The sequence below is a fragment of the Electrona antarctica genome (assembly GCF_951216825.1).
Source record: "Electrona antarctica genome assembly, chromosome: 22".
NCBI lineage: Eukaryota > Metazoa > Chordata > Actinopteri > Myctophiformes > Myctophidae > Electrona > Electrona antarctica.
The window spans coordinates 35120713-35138581 of NC_136805.1; the positions used below are offsets into that span (position 1 = coordinate 35120713).

The 17869-nt window shown below is 42.4% G+C and overlaps 3 protein-coding genes across 7 annotated transcripts in view; 1 reads left to right on the forward strand and 2 right to left on the reverse strand.

The window, feature by feature from the left end:
- The window catches only part of pald1a (phosphatase domain containing paladin 1a), a 137290-nt gene extending 134291 nt beyond the window's left edge, over nt 1–2999 (reverse strand). For both annotated transcript variants that reach the window (XM_079493080.1, XM_079493079.1), the window contains exon 1: nt 2857–2999. The gene's annotated coding sequence lies outside the window, so the exon portion shown is untranslated. The remainder of the gene's footprint in view (nt 1–2856) is intronic.
- A 1165-nt stretch (nt 3000–4164) lies between these two features.
- ndr2 (nodal-related 2) lies at nt 4165–7671 on the forward strand (the record flags this gene model as incomplete). Its single annotated transcript, XM_079492364.1, has 3 exons — nt 4165–4462; nt 6340–7145; nt 7519–7671. 3 exons carry the CDS (start codon nt 4165–4167, stop codon nt 7669–7671), a joined length of 1257 nt encoding a protein of 418 aa, XP_079348490.1.
- Nucleotides 7672–9039: 1368 nt separating this feature from the next.
- Nucleotides 9040–17608, reverse strand: sar1aa (secretion associated, Ras related GTPase 1Aa). Of its 4 annotated transcripts, XR_013788756.1 has the most exons (8): nt 17475–17608; nt 16706–16768; nt 16217–16336; nt 14545–14610; nt 14353–14456; nt 13622–13753; nt 11082–12947; nt 9040–10944 (listed from the first exon to the last, which is right to left on the reverse strand). XR_013788756.1 is itself a non-coding variant. In XM_079492125.1 (7 exons), exons 2-7 carry the CDS (start codon nt 16761–16763, stop codon nt 12831–12833), a joined length of 597 nt encoding a protein of 198 aa, XP_079348251.1. In that variant the 5' UTR covers nt 16764–16768; nt 17475–17608; the 3' UTR covers nt 9040–12830. The 4 variants fall into 4 exon arrangements, 3 of the variants coding, with proteins under 3 accessions (XP_079348251.1, XP_079348252.1, XP_079348253.1); XM_079492125.1 differs by having other exon boundaries at nt 9040–12947; XM_079492126.1 differs by lacking the exon at nt 17475–17608 and adding an exon at nt 17358–17437 and having other exon boundaries at nt 9040–12947.
- Nucleotides 17609–17869: the final 261 nt, after the last annotated feature.

The window sequence follows — 17869 nt, forward strand, 5'->3', positions numbered from 1 at the left end:
TATGGGCGAGCGCTGGCGCTTTGGAATGGGGGGTCAGATCAACATATCCGTCTGGGTGACAGCAGACTGCTGGGCGAGCGCTGGCCCTTTGGAATGGGGGGTCAGATCAACATATCCGTCTGGGTGACAGCAGACTGCTGGGCGAGCGCTGGCGCTTTGGAATGGGGGGTCAGATCAACATATCCGTCTGGGTGACAGCAGACTGCTGGGCGAGCGCTGGCCCTTTGGAATGGGGGGTCAGATCAACATATCCGTCTGGGTGACAGCAGACTGCTGGGCGAGCGCTGGCCCTTTGGAATGGGGGGTCAGATCAACATATCGGCCTGGGTGACAGCAGACTGCTGGGCGAATGCTGGCGCTTTTGTATGGGGGGGGGGGTCAGATCAACACATGGAATAAATTCTGTACTGGCCATATATGGAGCGTGTCTTGGGTGTACAGGGTTTGATGAGAACTCTAGTTTTTGTCAGCTGCCGGGCGCGGCTGCACTAATAACTTTGGGGCAGGCCCGTCTAGTGTTTGAATGAACAGGTATCAGTCAAAAGGGAGACATCGAAGAGGAAAGATGGATGGGGAAGGATCAACATATGGAATGTCAGAACAGGTTCCGACATATATCCTTATATGGAGATCTAAGGGTTTGAGGTCAGATGTATAGTTGCTGGCCAATATTGATGACATATCAACCTGTCGCAATGACCTATCATTGCGACAGGATCTCCATCCCTGATGATGTCACGAGAAATGGGCACCACATATGGGGGCTTTCCCATGAATGGGGATTTTGAGTGACTGACTGACTGAAGTACGATTTCATAGTAAATGCGACCTGTGGTCGCAATCATTCAATTTATTGTTAATGCCCCCCAAATTCTTGCACTGGGTGAGCTGTTTCAGGCTCATGGTTGCTTTATTAGGATCAATCAATTTTCATGTGCTCAGTTGTAATGATGTATTTATGTTGACCCACATGATATCACACAAAGACGTCATTTGTCGTCGACTTGACCTGAAGGTTTGTACAGAACAAAAGTCATCATAAAACATCATAGCTCAGGGGATAAATTGAATCTTGGTCACAAGATCAGGTCACAAAATTCAAGTGGAGATCCTAGCAGCTGTAATGGATTCATCTTCTTGACAAAACACACCCTGTTGTGAATAATATTATCAATATAGATGGAGGATAAGCAGGCTGGACTAAAGAGCTGTTATGGTAAAGTGGGTGCAACAATCACTGTTCAGCAGGCTATCGGGGCACAGGGCTTGATTAATAGTGAATGTCCAATGATTGATCTCTCTTAACCCATTTTGGGCGGGAACCCCTTTTGGTGTTAGCATTATGTTATGCTTTAGCTATTGAAAAATAGCAGATCTACAAGCTCATAGCGCGCCACCGAGTGGCGCGCTACGAGCTTGTAGGTCTGCTATTTTTGAAAAATCGAAGAACGACTGACATTTTTAGAATCTGATCGCAGGTCAAAATGGGTTAATGTGTTGAGAAGAGTTTCTATCTATAAAGATGTAAGGAAAAGTGATGTGGAAAATGAAGGAACTTAAAACAGAACAGGCCCTCACAAACCCTCACAAAAGAGACAACATCAAAGGGAGTCGTGTGTTTGTGGTTGGTTACTACCCTGGTCTTGTGACGCTGTAAGCTGGCGGTGATCTTTTTTTCGCTTCTTGTTTTTTCTTCAAGGAACCCTACACTTTGATAATGCGTTAAATCCACAGACCCCGGTTTTATAACCCTTTTAATTTAAATCTCTGGAACTCTCTCTCTGTGTACTGTTAATTCAACATAGAGCAGAGTGTGCAAATGGGTCCATTTGTCCATTTTGTGCACTCGGAGAATTACAGACACACAAGCATCCATTTGGACCAGCTGGTGGTCCCCGGACTGCATGTTGAGAACCATGTTATGTTTTTTTTACAGGACCACAATGGAAACAAGCCTTGGGACTTTTTGTGTTATCATTTTAGCCCCATTATAGATAGATAGATAGATAGATAGATAGATAGATAGATAGATAGATAGATAGATAGATAGATAGATAGATAGATAGATCAAATCACTCAAACCAGTGTTTTGAAGGTTCATGACTGAGTGACTGACTGACTTTTGGAGGACCCTGATGTAAACAAGTGTTTAGTGCTTTTTCTGGTTTTATCCAGTTTTTGTATTGACCTGTACTTTCATTGAACTGTACGGTCTGTGACTGTACCCATTCTACAAACTGCAAATAAAATGTTCAACCAATCAATGTCCAACACAAGAGGCATTCTTCTTTACTAAAGCCTTTTCATTTTCCGACTGTTAATTTGCATTTGCTAAAAAAACAACACAGGTGTCTTGACTCTTGATGCGTGCCATAGGTTATTATAAAAGGAAATTATCAAAAGCATTTCCATCTCATCATGCCATGTGAGAGACAGAGACTGCCACCACGACCCACAAGGAAATCTACAGGCCGACAACAGCAGCAGCAGCAGCAGTGACATCTTTGAACATGCAGTTTCCTCACTCAGTAAAAACCTCAAGAAGAACGAGGCAATGATGGGGGTGCCCCACTGCCAAGCACATGCATGCATGCACACACACACACACGCGCGCGCGCGCACACACACAAAATACACATCATGAAAACAACCGTTTTAGCCTCGTAACACGCACCAGGTCACTCGTGTCGCCGAAAAATGCTCACACGTCGCTCAAAAATGTGTCGTCAACTAAAAACTTTCTTTTCCCTTCCACCACCATCCACCGATACGTGGTGTGCGACTGCGATGCGAAGCACACACACACACACACGCACGCACGCACACGGGAAACAACTTCACAGTTATAATACTCACCATTTCAGCACTCGGGGGGCGTAGAAACGTGGCTTGTTCTAACGAGAAAAACACGACTTCTTATGTGTCACTTTGTATCCTGTAGAACAAGAGATGTTTAGATGCACTGCCGTGGCAAAGCACAGTCCACTGGCTTTTCTATTATGTCCTTTTTTTTTCTCCAGAAATTGTAGAAGGAAAGGATTTCCACTATCTGTAAGGAACGGGCGGAGCATGCGCACTTGGCTCCGTACAGAAGAAGCCCTGCTTACAGCTTCTCTCATCCCCCAAACTATCTATTCTATAACAACCATTATTATTATAAATAAACCCTTGTGGGGAAAAATACCTTTTTATAACTTTAGTGATATATCAATACTGCAATTTAAAATACTCTCAAAATTATCTTGGGTTAATCTAAAGTAAGCTACAAAAGTATGGATATCAAAATGTACTTAAAGTACCAAAAGGCTCTACATCTGCATGGCTGCACGTTGTGAGCTTGTAGATCGGGTATTTTCAAATGGCCAAAATGTATAAGGCTGAAGTATGTTTTGTAACAATAATAATAATCTACAACTACAAAGTAACTATAGTAAATAACGTTTTCAAATAATTGTAGTGGATTAAAGGCTATAGCCTGCCCTACAATATTGTCCTCAGAGATGTAGTGGAGTATAAGTAGGCTATAGGCCTACTTGGCTTATTGAAAATTGGAAATAATAATAATAATAATAATAATAATAATAATAATAATAATAATAATAATAATAATAATAATAATAATAATCTGATCTACCATGAACTTGTAGATCTGCTACATTTTAATTTATTTTTGAGAATGGGGGGGTGAAATATTATATACAGAAATCTGGGTCCATGGCACAATGTCTTGTCAGATTGGGGGGGGGGGGGTTCTGGCCAAATAAATGAGCCTAAATTATTGACATGAAAATGTTGCCTGACATAAGATTTTTAGTTACATTATGCGTGCAACTCTTTCTTTGGGAAAGGCTAACAATCAATCGAGGCCGAAGAATTAGAGAGATTGAGAAATCGTCATCATGCATGCAGTATAGGCCTATATAGGCTAAAAGAAGTTGCCCTCATGTGCATGCCATGATGCGGGCATCTCATTAGCAATTGAATGGATGATGACCTGTCATGTCACAAGTCTTGAGGACTCACGTCAATTTCCTTTAATGTTCTCAGCTACTTGTTAATATGCAAGGGGGTGTGCGGGGGGGGCGGGGGATATATATATAAGACCACCTAATCTCTCCCGACTGGAATTTGTCATTAAACGTGGCTGCTTGAAACTATAACATCATGCGGTCATTCGGAGTCCTGGGTGTAGTGCTGCACGCATCCTCTCTGCTCATCCTGCTTATGGCCCAAGGGATCCAGCACATGACAGCGTCACGGGAGGGAGTTCACAATGCCCGGGCGCTGCACCACCACCACCATCACATCGCTATGATGGACCGTTCTACGGGATACCACCTGCCGTCCTACATGATGGACCTCTACAGGAATTTCAAGTCGAATGTATCTCGACCTAGTATGGATTATTTGGAGCAAACCGCCACAAAGCAAGCAGACACTGTCAAAAGTGTAATGGCCAAAAGTAAGTAAAGTATAGCCGTATACTAGTCTAAAGTCTAAGTCTCAATGTTTGGTTCAGTTATCTGATATTTCGAGTTGAATGGTTGAACCCAATGGTGCTGGATTGTGTGGCCTATTGTGTACAGTCTATTATTATTAGATAACATATATCAATATGATGGGTACAAAACATTGGGAGCCACGTGACGTAACCATACTATAGCCAACATGCAGAACATGTGTAGGCTTAGGCTGTTTTCAAATGCGTATGAATACAATATGCCTAGACCGATTTTACTTTATATTCCTGGGGTTATGTGCATCCGGCACAGACAGACACAAAACCCATGATTCTAACATTTATTGGGATATATTGGGTTAAATGTTAGATGTTTTTTGTAAGCCTGATCAGACCTGGCTGGTAGTGCTGTCAGATCAGCGTTCCACAGTCCAGACGACCTCAGCGGCCTCCAATCCACATCCATTTGAGCACCAAGGTGGGGATCAGCGTGTGAAAAGACTGGTTTTCTAATTCTCTAATTCTCAAAGCAAACCAGCTTCTTCTTTAAACGGGCGATGTTGATTAGATATCGTGGCCAGACATCCCCTATACAAATCTCTTGTTAACGCAAATAAACAACTTCCCTTTACTTCTTTTCACACGTCCCTTGATTAGATTAGAGCGCTCGACCCCTCGGCAAGCAAGGGGATTTAAACATTGATGCGCAGCTGTGCCACTGGGGGACCGAATCCAATTTCACATCACTTCTAGGTGTTAGAGTTCTTACCTATTTGTTTGAGCGAGGATATGCAGAAGCCGAAAAGGCTCAAGGACGTGTTAAACGATTGGTTTTTGACAGTGTTTGACATGGAGTAGATTAGTTCATGCTTTGCAAGAGGGGATCGCAGGCCAGGCCAGGCCACGCACCCCCGTCGTCGCGAATGGGCCATCCCTTGCACCTTTGATCAACAGAGAGAACAAATAGCCCCCAATATACACCGAACAATGCCGTAGAAAAACGTATTTATAACATCCTTTAATCTTTTTTCATTAATTAAGTAGCACACCACACCCGTTGCTTTGAATGAGTATTAGGCTACCCCTGATTTACATCTGGCCTGGTGTCATTATGTAAAGCAGTTGCTATATGCTGCAAAGTGTGATTGGGATTTTTATTTTAATCCGTATAAGTTTAATCAGGCGGTAAATTTCGATAAAGCACAGCCTTTTATGAGTTATTGTTAACCGAATAATTCATTGTTTAGCCTATATAAGGCACATAGCCTATGCTATTTATGTTGTGGCATCAAGCCTAATTCGCCTTATCGACTTTACAAGATGTGTGATAAGATAAGATAAATGACTTATTGATCAGCAACAATGAGGTTCAGAGTCAGAGATAAGATATCTGTAAAGTGTGTGGCTGAATACATGTACAGTCTGTTCTAAAGCATGCAGTGGCTGTGGTTGTCATATTTGGAAAAAATCACACCCATGTGAAGTGAGGGGTGCTCTTATCATCGTACATCATCATGCATCATCTCATACTGGCCAACCAGAATCCCTGTTGCCACAAATGTACGTCATATTTGGCAGACATTTGACCTAATTTCTCCTTTTCAGCCCCCAAGACAATCATATTTGGACTGGGGACCCCCCCCCCCCCCCACACACACACACACACACCCTGACAAGCACTAGGAGTTGAGACATTACATATTATATTGTGAAAACAGCTGATCTACAAGCTCACAACAACTCGCAATTAGTCCTTAAATTGACACTTCACTGTCATCTGGTGGCCCCCCCCCCAAAAACCCCCCTGGGGGGTCCAGACCCACAGGTTGAGAACCACTGTATCTAAAGCAAACGTTGCTTTCTCTCCATTTCCATTATAGGTCTGACACGGAGACACGGACGCTGGATCGCGACCTTCGACCTCTACGCGCTGCTGGCCGACGAGCAGATCCAGGCGGCGGAGCTCAGGATCAGGCTCCCGCGGACGGCGGGCAGCGCCGCCAACCTCTCCGTGGAGATCTACCACCAGCACGAGCGCCCGTGTCACGCGCGCTGGGCCTGCCAGGAGGAGCGCCAGCTGGTCGGACTGCTCCCCGCCTCTTCCATGATGACCTCGTCGCACAACTGGAGAGTGTTCAACACCACGGGCCCTCTGGCGAGCTGGATGGAAGGGAAACGGGCGTCCAGGAGCCGCAACACCCGCAGCAAGCAGGTGTTGAGAAAGAGGAAGACGGGCGTGAAGAAGAGGGGTCTGGCGATGCCGCCCGATCCGTCGACGGCTCATCTGCTGAGCGCCATGAGAGAGCCGAGCATGAGCGAGAGGGCTTTGCTGGTCGTCTTCTCACACACGGGGTCGAGCGAGAGCTCAAAGGCCAAGGCCAGCCTCCTGCACACGGCGGAACAATCCAAGTTCACGTCCCCGACTGAAGTTAAAAAAGCCAGACGTCCAAAAAGGCACAGAAGCAAAAGGGGGCAGAAAGAGCACGCGATCCGAGGGCCGCAGGTGTCCAAGCGAGGGAACGAAGAGTCCCTCTGCCGCAGAGTTGATTTGCAAGTAGACTTTAATCACATCGGCTGGGGATCGTGGATCATCTTCCCCAAAAGATACAACGCCTACCGCTGTGAGGGGACTTGTCCTAGTCCTCTCGGAGAGGGCCTGAATCCCACAAATCACGCTTATATGCAGGTGAGCATGTGCACAAAATGTAAAGCGACACGTTTACGCCTGAAATTCCCCCACAGGGAGCATTAACTTATAGGCTACTTTAACTACAAGCACCCTAGCATCCCTGGGGCACGACTTTGTATCCTTTGGAGATTAGGTTATCTAATCGGTATTTAATGCTTCCAAGGAAGCCCAGCCCATATGGACTTCCAGGACACTTTTACTTTCATTTTACATAGACGATGACAATGAACCGACATGACAGTTCACAAACAATGATCAAATTAATAACCAACTAAAAACACTCAAGCTTCATTACATAATTATACTTAACACAAAATAGCTACATTTTGCCAAACATAACCCCCTGTATGTGATCTCCTCCCTCTTCTAGAGTCTGCTGAAACACTACCACCCGGACAGAGTGTCGTCGCCCTGCTGTGCCCCGACAAAAATGAGCCCCTTAAGCATGCTGTACTTTGAGAACGGAGAGATGCTCCTTCGACACCACGAAGACATGATTGTGGATGAGTGCGGCTGCCAGTGACGGCAGCACGACTGGAATTTGGTGCTCAGTGACATTACGCCCGATTCATATTTTGTCGCACGACCATGTCGTGCGTCGTTGTGCTGTCGCCACGTCGTACGACGGATTGTGCATTTTGTGTCGGAACAACCGAACGAAAAGGGAACACTTAAACAGAAAAAAAGCTCTTTGTATGTACAGAAATTAGTTAATTTCTTATGTGAACTATATGGTGTGTATAGCGACTCGCGAGGGTATTCTTATTTTATACTTGCTGTGACATAAATTGAAAACCATCAGCCTCCTTTTAATATTGTTCATTTGTCACAGTTAATTGTGGTAATTAAACTCCTTATGCCTTGAATACATTTAATTTATGTAAACTAGTTACAATGAAATGGTGATATTTCTCATTAAATGAGCACCTTTTCTCGTGTATACTATAAACATTATATATCTACTTGTGTAAATGTAAATTGATTATATTGTAAATAATAAAATGTGTGGATATTTATGTACATTTGACCGAATCTGTCTTTTATTGAATCGTCCGTTTATTAATCAGTGGTTCTCAATGTGGGGTCCACTAGGGTCCCATGCAGTTTAATGTCCAATTAGCCCAATGTGAGAGTGTATAAGAATGACTATTCATGTTTCACTCTCTCCACTCCCACCTATAGTATATGACACTGTTTCCAGTGGGTCTAAAGCAAGAAAATGTTTAAGAATCTATAAATGAATGAGAACAGGAAAAAATAATGTGTTTTATCATTCTATATATAGGCTACCTGTATAATTACCACTCTGTACATACCGGTAGTTAAGAGCTTATTATTCAACCTGCAGTGACAAATAGAAATCAAATCAACCTGTCAACATTGCTGAAATTCTTGGCATATTTATTAAAGAACCATGAGGTTGCAACTCAAGCCGGACTATTCTGATCTGAGAATTACATTTTTAGTCAGTGAGTCACAGCAGAATCACTGATGTGCACTCAATTTCAAAATGGAGAATTTTAAATGGTTTGCTATAATACAAATAAATATTAAGTTAAGTTTTTTGTTTATCTATTTGTATGAATTTTAGTGAATACATGCATTTTCCTGCACAATTCCACAGCACAAGGCTGGAGTGAATGACCTGAACTCTAGTGTTAGCCTTTGGGGGGCGCTGTTCTCATTTGTTCTCATGTACCCTGCCCAGGATCGACCTGGGAAGCTCACTGCCACTATACCCCTGACCACTGCTGTCCAATTTTGCCACCTAATTTTGCCTCAAGAATATAGCTACTGCACCCCAACCTGATACTGGGAGAGCAGTGGTTCTCAAACATTTCAAGGACTCCTAAATTGATCACAAGCTGAAAGAGGAATGTCATACAAATAATTGTGATTAACGATTTAATTGTGTTTTTTGGCATTGAACACTGAAAACATATTATGAATACAAATTACATTTCTTTCTTCTTTTACATTCTTAGGCTTTGTAAACGGAGAATGCACAGGGCAGATATAACAAATAAGTTAAATACACACAGAGATGACTTTCAATGACCAGTACCAATGACCAAAAATAAATAATGCATTATGGCTTAAAACAGGCCATATATATTTAATAATTTTATATTTCCAATGTTTTTGAAAAATAGCTAAAATAGCCAGTGAGCTTGTAGCTATTTACACTATTTTCCAACATAACAGATTATAAAGAATCTGGTGATTATGCAAAAAATAATTGGGATTATCTCGAAGCATTGCAATCAGGCCTAATATTCCATTTTCATAAATGCATAAGCTTATCCGAGTCTCAGAAAATGGTATGCAACTCCAACATAAAGAGTTGAATACTCGAGTATCCTGAATAATATTTGTCACAGTTTGCATGTGATCCAAGTCGGTGTTTACAAGTGCACCCTCATGTCCGTACACGTACAGACAGTCAAAAAGTACATTAACTAGCAGCATTTCAAGCTTAGGAGATGGCGTGAATTTTGCCCACAATAACTTACAGCTCTTTGATCGCAACTTCAAAACAATCAAAACAGATAATTAATGCAGCTCTTGGACAAAGTGCTACTACCGTGCGATGAAATGTGTGAAAAAGGTAACAAACGTATCAAGTGTCAAAACAATACTTTATCATTTCGCTAAATGCTGTGTAAGATCATTCATTCATATACTATATATAGACTATGGTCTGTATTGTTTTCAGGTTATTGCTTACTTATATGACTACTATCTTCATATCTGATTTTCAATAGTATCAATAGTATATCGAAGATAACCCTTCTTCCAGGTGGAGATCTTCGGTGCACAAAACCGGCAAATAAAAATGGTCCTTCTATGTACCAAAATGAAATCGCTGCTGTTGGGAAGAAACTAACTCCAAAATGTTCATTTTTCAGGAAAATAAAAAAAGATTTATTTCAGGAAATGAAGAAAACCTAATATATTTTTAAAACAAAGCAATACTGCCTCATCAAAGTTGGTATTGTGACTTTATAAATTGTCAATTACTTGCATGAGAGGGGGTGGAGTTAGCAGACAGTTTGGAGTTAAGAAGTTTTGTCCAAGGGCTTTTTTACTACTTTTCATTGGTTCAATATTTTTGCAACCAACAGACAGACGTAAAGGGTGTCCAATAGCACTGATTTATGCACACAAAAAAAAATCGTTGTCGGTTTCCTCCCGACAGCAACGATATTATCCACTTTTTCTCCACTCCCCCCCCCCCCCTCTTCATTATCCTTTTGTGACTCCAGCACCTTACTAAAGTTTTTTCAGCGGATGCACAGTGTTTTTTTTTACATTTAAGTTCCCCCCCACAAATTAATAACCTTCAAAAGTAGGGGTCACAATCACAACGATTGCGACAGCGACCGTATCTTATCTGTGGCAAAGTGTTCCATGACTTCAGCCTGAATATGGAAGATTATCAATTGTATCAAGTAATGCAACTTCAACATTTGTCAGCCCAAGGACCCCCTAGCTGAGAGTACTACATACTTGTGTAGCAGATAAGCTTCATACACGTGTTTGACAGCACAATCATGAATGTGTATTTTCAGACATTTAACCACTTAAACCCTCAATAGTAAACTTGACCTTTCACTTTGTACTTGGTCCGTTCTTTTTTCCCCCATGTACCCCAAACCTCTTTCGCCTTGCAGCACAAGGCGCTGTGAGCTTGTAGATCTGCTATTTTTGGTTAATGTTCTCCCCAGAATAGGGATGCTGAGGTTCAAGTGGTTCATGTAAAACAAAAAACATCACACAAATATTTGGTGCCCCCCTGGCCTGTAGTAACCAGGGCTTAAAGCCAAAAACAATCCCAAGACTGAAAATGTTTTTTTTGCAAATCTGCACTGGTCTCATTAAATGACCCCTATGAGATCCTCAGGACTGAAATCAGTCCCCAGGACTGAGAACTTTAAGCCCTGAGTAACACTGATGGCCCTGTAGGGGGTCACGGACCCCCTATTGAAGACCCCGGAGTAATGTCTATTCAACACTGTATATACAGTAATATATTTTGCACCTGAAAGATTTGCTAACGCACACTTCTCTTCACCTAGCTTTTTAAAGTCATGAGCAGAGATTGCACACACCTTTGGCTGGGGGTATTGCGTAGTAGACAACTGGATGGGAACCTGCTGTGATAACAAAACAATGGACCCATTGTTTGCATTTAATTTTCACCTGCGGAATTTGGTCAAATTCTACTCTCGGCGATGGTACCAAGCTGGTGGTACCAAAGCCATTGTACTTTCCATCAACTAATCATCCTTCATTTTAAATGTGGCACAAGGGTCCATCCATCTCACACGCTGTCAGGCAAAAACCTTGTATGTCCATATTTCATTTTTTTTTCAGTAAATAAATGCCCTACTTTGTTAAACAGTGTCACACAAAAGTGCAAAAATAGTCAATAGCTAGTTGTAGATCTCCTGTTAAAAAATATTTAAGTGAAAGTGATTAAGTCCGTCTGTGGGCTTTATAAATATTTAACCAATGAAAAGTATTATCTCATTTACTGCTAGAATGGATTCAGTCTGTAGTATAGTCCCTTCGCTGCCCCTGGATGCAGCTGGGACTTTGATTTTGAAGACCACCAAAATTCACCTCAAAATGAACCAGAAGCAAAATCGGCTAAAGCTAATTTAGCTGCCGTCTTTTTATAAGTTAATATTGTAACCGCGAGGTAGCGAGTCCGACGATTTAGTAATGAGTCGTTAACATCCCAGTTTTGATTTTTCTATTTGTTTTGAATAATTTCATTGACTAGGCGCTACCTAGCGACGGGTACGCTGCTAGACAGTAGCTATCACCGATCTCCTTCTGAATGAAAGAAAAAAAGTCGTCATTTCCAGGAGAATTCGTTTCAGACATACAAGGTTTTCCACCCGACAGCGACCATCCACATTGTTGCATAACGTACCACTTGCACTGTAATAAGTATTATGTAACCTGTCAAATGCATCTCGATTAAAAACGTGCGAGGTAATCACACTCAAATTGAATAGCAGTTACATTAAATATCATACACGTAGGGATAGTTCACCATGAACCACTTTTAAAAGTTTGCATAGAAACCTTTAAAAACCTGACTAAATATACAGAACACAACAAAAACGCTCTCTCGGTTAGTAATGTGGATCCCGCTGACGTCGATCGAGGCCTTCAGTTTCCACGTGTGAAAGTAAGCAGGGATGACCGTTTCCACTACAATCCCACAAAAGAGAAAAAAAAAAGAAAGAAAAGAAAATCTGTGTCGCTCGGCTAAAAACGGGGTAAAGTACCTGCCCATCATCATTGCAGAGACAAGGTGTTTGATTCCTCCGCTCCGTGGTGCATCTGGCTTGGGGGCGTCCGTCCGTCCGTCCGTACGAACGAAGGGAAAGCCAGGCAGGGACAGTGTTCTCTGTCGTTGCACTAGTGAGCGACTCCTACAGGTTGGTCGCTGTTCAGTGGGGAGCTAAACTGGAAAGAAGAGAGTGTACTGTATCCGTCCCCATCCTCCCGGTGAAAAGAAGCGGAGTAGCGTGCACAGCACAAGGGGGACGTTTGGAATTGACCGAACGAGAACAACAAAACTGGGAGAAAAAGGGGAAATGAAAAAAATAATGATCTATCAATCTGTGCCCACATTTCTTCAGGCGAGGGCCGTCTTCCCAGGTGTCAGTCGATGTACTGTGACAGCCATCGGAAGCCTTCCCCGTAACCCTGTCTCTTCAACACGCTACACATGAACACTTCCAGTGGCCGGCTGTTCAGGTCCTTCGCCGACACGTTGCCCTACGGACAGACAGACACGCATAATGAGAAACAAATCAAAGCGAGGCTTTTTTTCCACTAAGAACTAAGTGAACTGTGCAGAGCAATGTAGCAGGAGTACATTGATTACAATCTCACGACTGAAAATAATTTGTATGGCCAAGTCCATTGTTGATCCAGCATCGATTTGTGAAACAGTGTGAAAGGCGCCCCCGGCTCACACTAGCCCTAAACAATTAACAAAATATGCAAAATGATGCTGTTTTAGTAATATTGGTCCTGCTGTTCACAGAAATCACAGCCTTTAAATTGTGCTTTTATGAAATATCAGAGACCATTAGGGTTTTCTGGAAAATGCTTCTAAACATATTTCTAATTTGACCACTTCAAATGCTCTAATCTTCTATCTGCAAATCAGATATATAATATCTGCAAGCTCTCAAGGCTAGCAAGACATGCTGGCTTCCGTGGAATCCAAATGATTGAAATCAGCACTGGAGACCGAGAGCTTAAATCCATGCGTTTCACAGTTTCCATACCGTGTTTCTTCAGATAAGGTTCATGGGAACCGAAATTGCGTCCCGTTTTAGGTGCACCACTCTTCCTGTATCCCTCCAACCCATGGACATGCATTCCCCTCCAACAGTGCTCTTTCACTGTGTATTTAGCTGTTTTCGGAGATACGGCAGGTTTACCTTTCCAGTGACCTGACCATCGAGAGCGAATGCTCCTCTCAGCCCGCCTTCACTGATGGCCTCTGGCCGGTCGATCTTGTTCCCCAACACCAACACTGGCACGTCGACAATGGTATCGTCTGCTAGTAGAGCCTACAAACCAGGGAAGAAAGAAAGACTGGAGCTTAGTAGAATGTTGGGATGCAACTTCCGATTAGTCTATCATTTAGTTTGAACAATCGAGAATCTATTTTGTAAAATGTTTTTTTATACATCAATGAATCTACTGGGAAGAATTGTAACAGTCGATTTTTTTAAAGATCATCAAAGATCAAAGTTCAAAGTCATACGATTTGTCACACACGTTACCGCAGTGAAATTTGTTCTCCGCATTTGACCCATCTCTTGGAGCAGTGAGCCGCAGCCAAGGAGCGGTGAGCTGCAGCCGTGCCGCGCTCGGGAATCATTTGATTAGTAGATTTGACTAAAATTGACTAAAACGCAAAATCTGGTTAACCACTTTTACTTTATTTTATATTTTGTCATACAACGGTATCGCACAAAAGTGTCCACCGTTTCCACAATTGTTTTTCAAAAGAAGAAAGAACAGTGCCCCCCAAATCGATTATTTGTAAATTAAATTACCACCCCTAGTAGAACCTTCCATTCCAGAGGAAATGTTGTGAAATTGGCACAATACTCAGTGAGGCCGAGGGAGGTGTATGTATGTTTGAGTTCAGTTGAAACCTTACATCAAGTTCAACCTTGGACTCATTGAGTCTGTCATGATCGGCGCAGTCTACGAGAAAGACGACTGCATTCACAGCTGGCAGGTAGTTCTTCCAAACTCGTCTTGCTGTACACATAGGGAAGAAATACGTTAATGATGGCGTGTCGTGACTCGTGACAGACAGCTAAATAAACGGACAGCAAAAAGGTCTCACCTTGTACATGGCCCCCCAAATCAAAGGTTGTGAAGGTCATCCCAGCAATTGTCAGCTCTTCAGAAGCTTAAAAAATAAGAAAAAAGGATAACTTAGTGAGTGAATAGACATCACTTAAAATATATTCCTTTAATGCCAAACATAATGTACTGTATCTGTAGTGAATAGTGATCAATACTAATTCATACAATAACAAAATTGAACCCTACAGTGAACATTCACATTCCAAAATGTAAAAATAAATAAAGAAATGAATGTATGTATGCTTTAGGCCGGAATGGTCGGATAGAGTACACACTGTACATGATTTGAAGATGCACGGTACATAATTATCAGACCTTTGTAGAAATATAGGCCTTAGATGTTATTCAAAGAAAGATTATATTGTCTCTGTCGGGTGGAAACCTCATATCCAAAACCGTTACTTTTCAGGATTCAAATTCAAAAGTAGCAGCAAAACGCGTTGCTTCACGCTGCATTTCGAGCTCGTACATCTGCTACTTTTGATACTTCGTTACTTTGATACTTTTGACTCTGTACTCTGTAGTATGATCAAGTAGGGCAGAAATTTACATTTACACAAAAAGTTTAAATATGGGGATAACATTTTCTCAGAGTTCCCAGGGGCCCGCTTTTCCCGTAACCTTTCACTTGAAGCCTCCTTACTTGGATGTAGTGTGGGTACATGTATGTGGTCTCACTTGGATGTAGTGTGCGTACATGTATGTGGTCTTACTTGGATGTAGTGTGGGTACATGTATGTGGTCTTACTTGGATGTAGTGTGGGTACATGTATGTGGTCTTACTTGGATGTAGTGTGGGTACATGTATGTGGTCTTACTTGGATGTAGTGTGGGTACATGCATGTGGTCTTACTTGGATGTAGTGTGCGTACATGTATGTGGTCTTACTTGGATGTAGTGTGCGTACATGTATGTGGTCTTACTTGGATGTAGTGTGGGTACATGTATGTGGTCTTACTTGGATGTAGTGTGGGTACATGTATGTGGTCTTACTTGGATGTAGTGTGGGGTACATGTACAGTATGTGGTCTTACTTGGATCATGTAGTGTGGGTACATGTATGTGGTCTTACTTGGATCATGTAGTGTGGGTACATGTATGTGGTCTTACTTGGATGTAGTGTGGGTACATGTATGTGGTCTTACTTGGATGTAGTGTGGGTACATGCATGTGGTCTTACTTGGATGTAGTGTGCGTACATGTATGTGGTCTTACTTGGATGTAGTGTGCGTACATGTATGTGGTCTTACTTGGATGTAGTGTGGGTACATGTATGTGGTCTTACTTGGATGTAGTGTGGGTACATGTATGTGGTCTTACTTGGATGTAGTGTGGGGTACATGTACAGTATGTGGTCTTACTTGGATCATGTAGTGTGGGTACATGTATGTGGTCTTACTTGGATGTAGTGTGGGTACATGTACAGTATGTGGTCTTACTTGGATGTAGTGTGGGTACATGTATGTGGTCTTACTTGGATGTAGTGTGGGTACATGTATGTGGTCTTACTTGGATGTAGTGTGGGTACATGTATGTGGTCTTACTTGGATGTAGTGTGGGTACATGTATGTGGTCTTACTTGGATGTAGTGTGCGTACATGTATGCGGTCTTACTTGGATGTAGTGTGGGTACATGTATGTGGTCTTACTTGGATGTAGTGTGGGTACATGCTGTCCCAGCCTGTCGTCTTTCAACATGTGTAAGAGTGTGGTTTTGCCGGCGTTGTCCAGGCCCAGGAAAACCAGCTTCCCAGACTTTTTGTATAGACCTGAATGAGTGATTTCACAAAACATGTTCTTACAAACTAAAGCACGGTTTAGAAGCAGCGAAACGTATTAGTTAATATAGCCTAGCAGCATCAACCATCAGCGCTTCCAAACTCGAACACAAAAAATGTCACCTGCACAGAATGTATTGACAGAAAGTAGCTCATAATGTCTATGGTAGATTTTTATGAAACAAAAACTTGCAGATATAAAATCTTTTCGTTCTGCTGCAATCTTGGTGAGTTTAACGTTGTTTAATACAATCGGATAGGACTTTTCTGTGTGGATGTATGGGCTGTTAATGGTTGGTGTTGCAACTCTAGATTCATCATATTAAGAAATTGGATGCCATGCCAGGCAACAATGCTTACCTAAGAACTGTAAAACACCACTAAAACCCCTGTAGATCCAGTCAAATAAGAATGACATTTTGCCTGGAAGAGAAACAGATGGTTGAGAACGGTTAAGAAGTCATGTGATGTCAGATACAAATAATGTAACATCTGAACATGATCCAAGTGTTAATTTGTAGTGACATAATGAATTAAGATAACTTGAATTGAAAGTGTTAGCTGATTGCCAAACACACAGCATAACCAAGTGGTTCTGAAACTTTTTCATGAAGGACCCCCACAAATTATAATGCCCCCCTCTGTCTGACAATAATATGTGCCAGCCTGCCAGGGACCCCCACCCACCCACCATACAAGATTTGCGTTGTTAAAAACATTTCGAATACACAGTAGGCTTACTAGTCTATATTGGTTTAAAGTGGCTAAACTGATTTTCGACGCTATAACTCATTTGGCTGGGGGACCCCTGGCAACCCCCTCGAGGTCCGTCTCCGTCCGAGGACCTCAGGGTGGGTGGGGGTCCCCGGACCACGCAGTTAGCAGTAGACGTGAAATCGCATTAACGGTACATGAGAGTTTACCATTAATCTGACGTTAAACTGACTAGTAGCAAACTAGCAACGTAGCATTATTAGCATGCTAGGTAAAGCCACTTTGTAGCTCCACAAACCGTGTCTGCCAAGCAAGCGAGTGACTGACGGGACGCGGCCCTTTTATTCCGAGTTTGCAGTCCACGGCTTTTTATTGTAATAATCAATAGGGTTTTGGCTGTCAAATCCTCACTTACATAAATGGCAGCAGTGGACGACCCGCTAGCAAGCTAACTCTGGTATCCTTGGAAACGGACGGACACAGTCAGTCCTAATGACTGCATCCCTCAGTAGATACAGTACGTGTTGCAGGTGCAGTAGCGGCCCCGTGTGGATGGGAATGGCATGACCATTGACCAACTGTTTTATGTATGTCAGTGCCAGTGGATCTCAAACTTTTACATGTCAAAGAAAGAGCCCCCATAACTGTGACATGGAAGCATTTGTATTTTGCATACTGTCTGTCAGAGAGTTACAGACTTCATTGTAACAGTCAATTTAGAAGAACCCCCCAAGGTCCCTGAGAGTCCAGTCCACACTTTGAGAACCACTTCTGTATGACATCCTGCCATTCATTGTATTTTGGGCAGTG

Excerpts from the sequence above, each read along its gene's own strand:
- sar1aa (XM_079492125.1), bottom strand. The coding sequence starts at position 16,763 with ATGTCATTCTTATTTGACTGGATCTACAGGGGTTTTAGTGGTGTTTTA. Across the intron at positions 14,457-14,544 it reads TTTGGGGGGCCATGTACAAG|CAAGACGAGTTTGGAAGAAC; the intron begins GTGAGACCTTTT and ends CTATGTGTACAG. Across the intron at positions 13,754-14,352 it reads AGTCCAAGGTTGAACTTGAT|GCTCTACTAGCAGACGATAC; the intron begins GTAAGGTTTCAA and ends CCTGGTTTGTAG.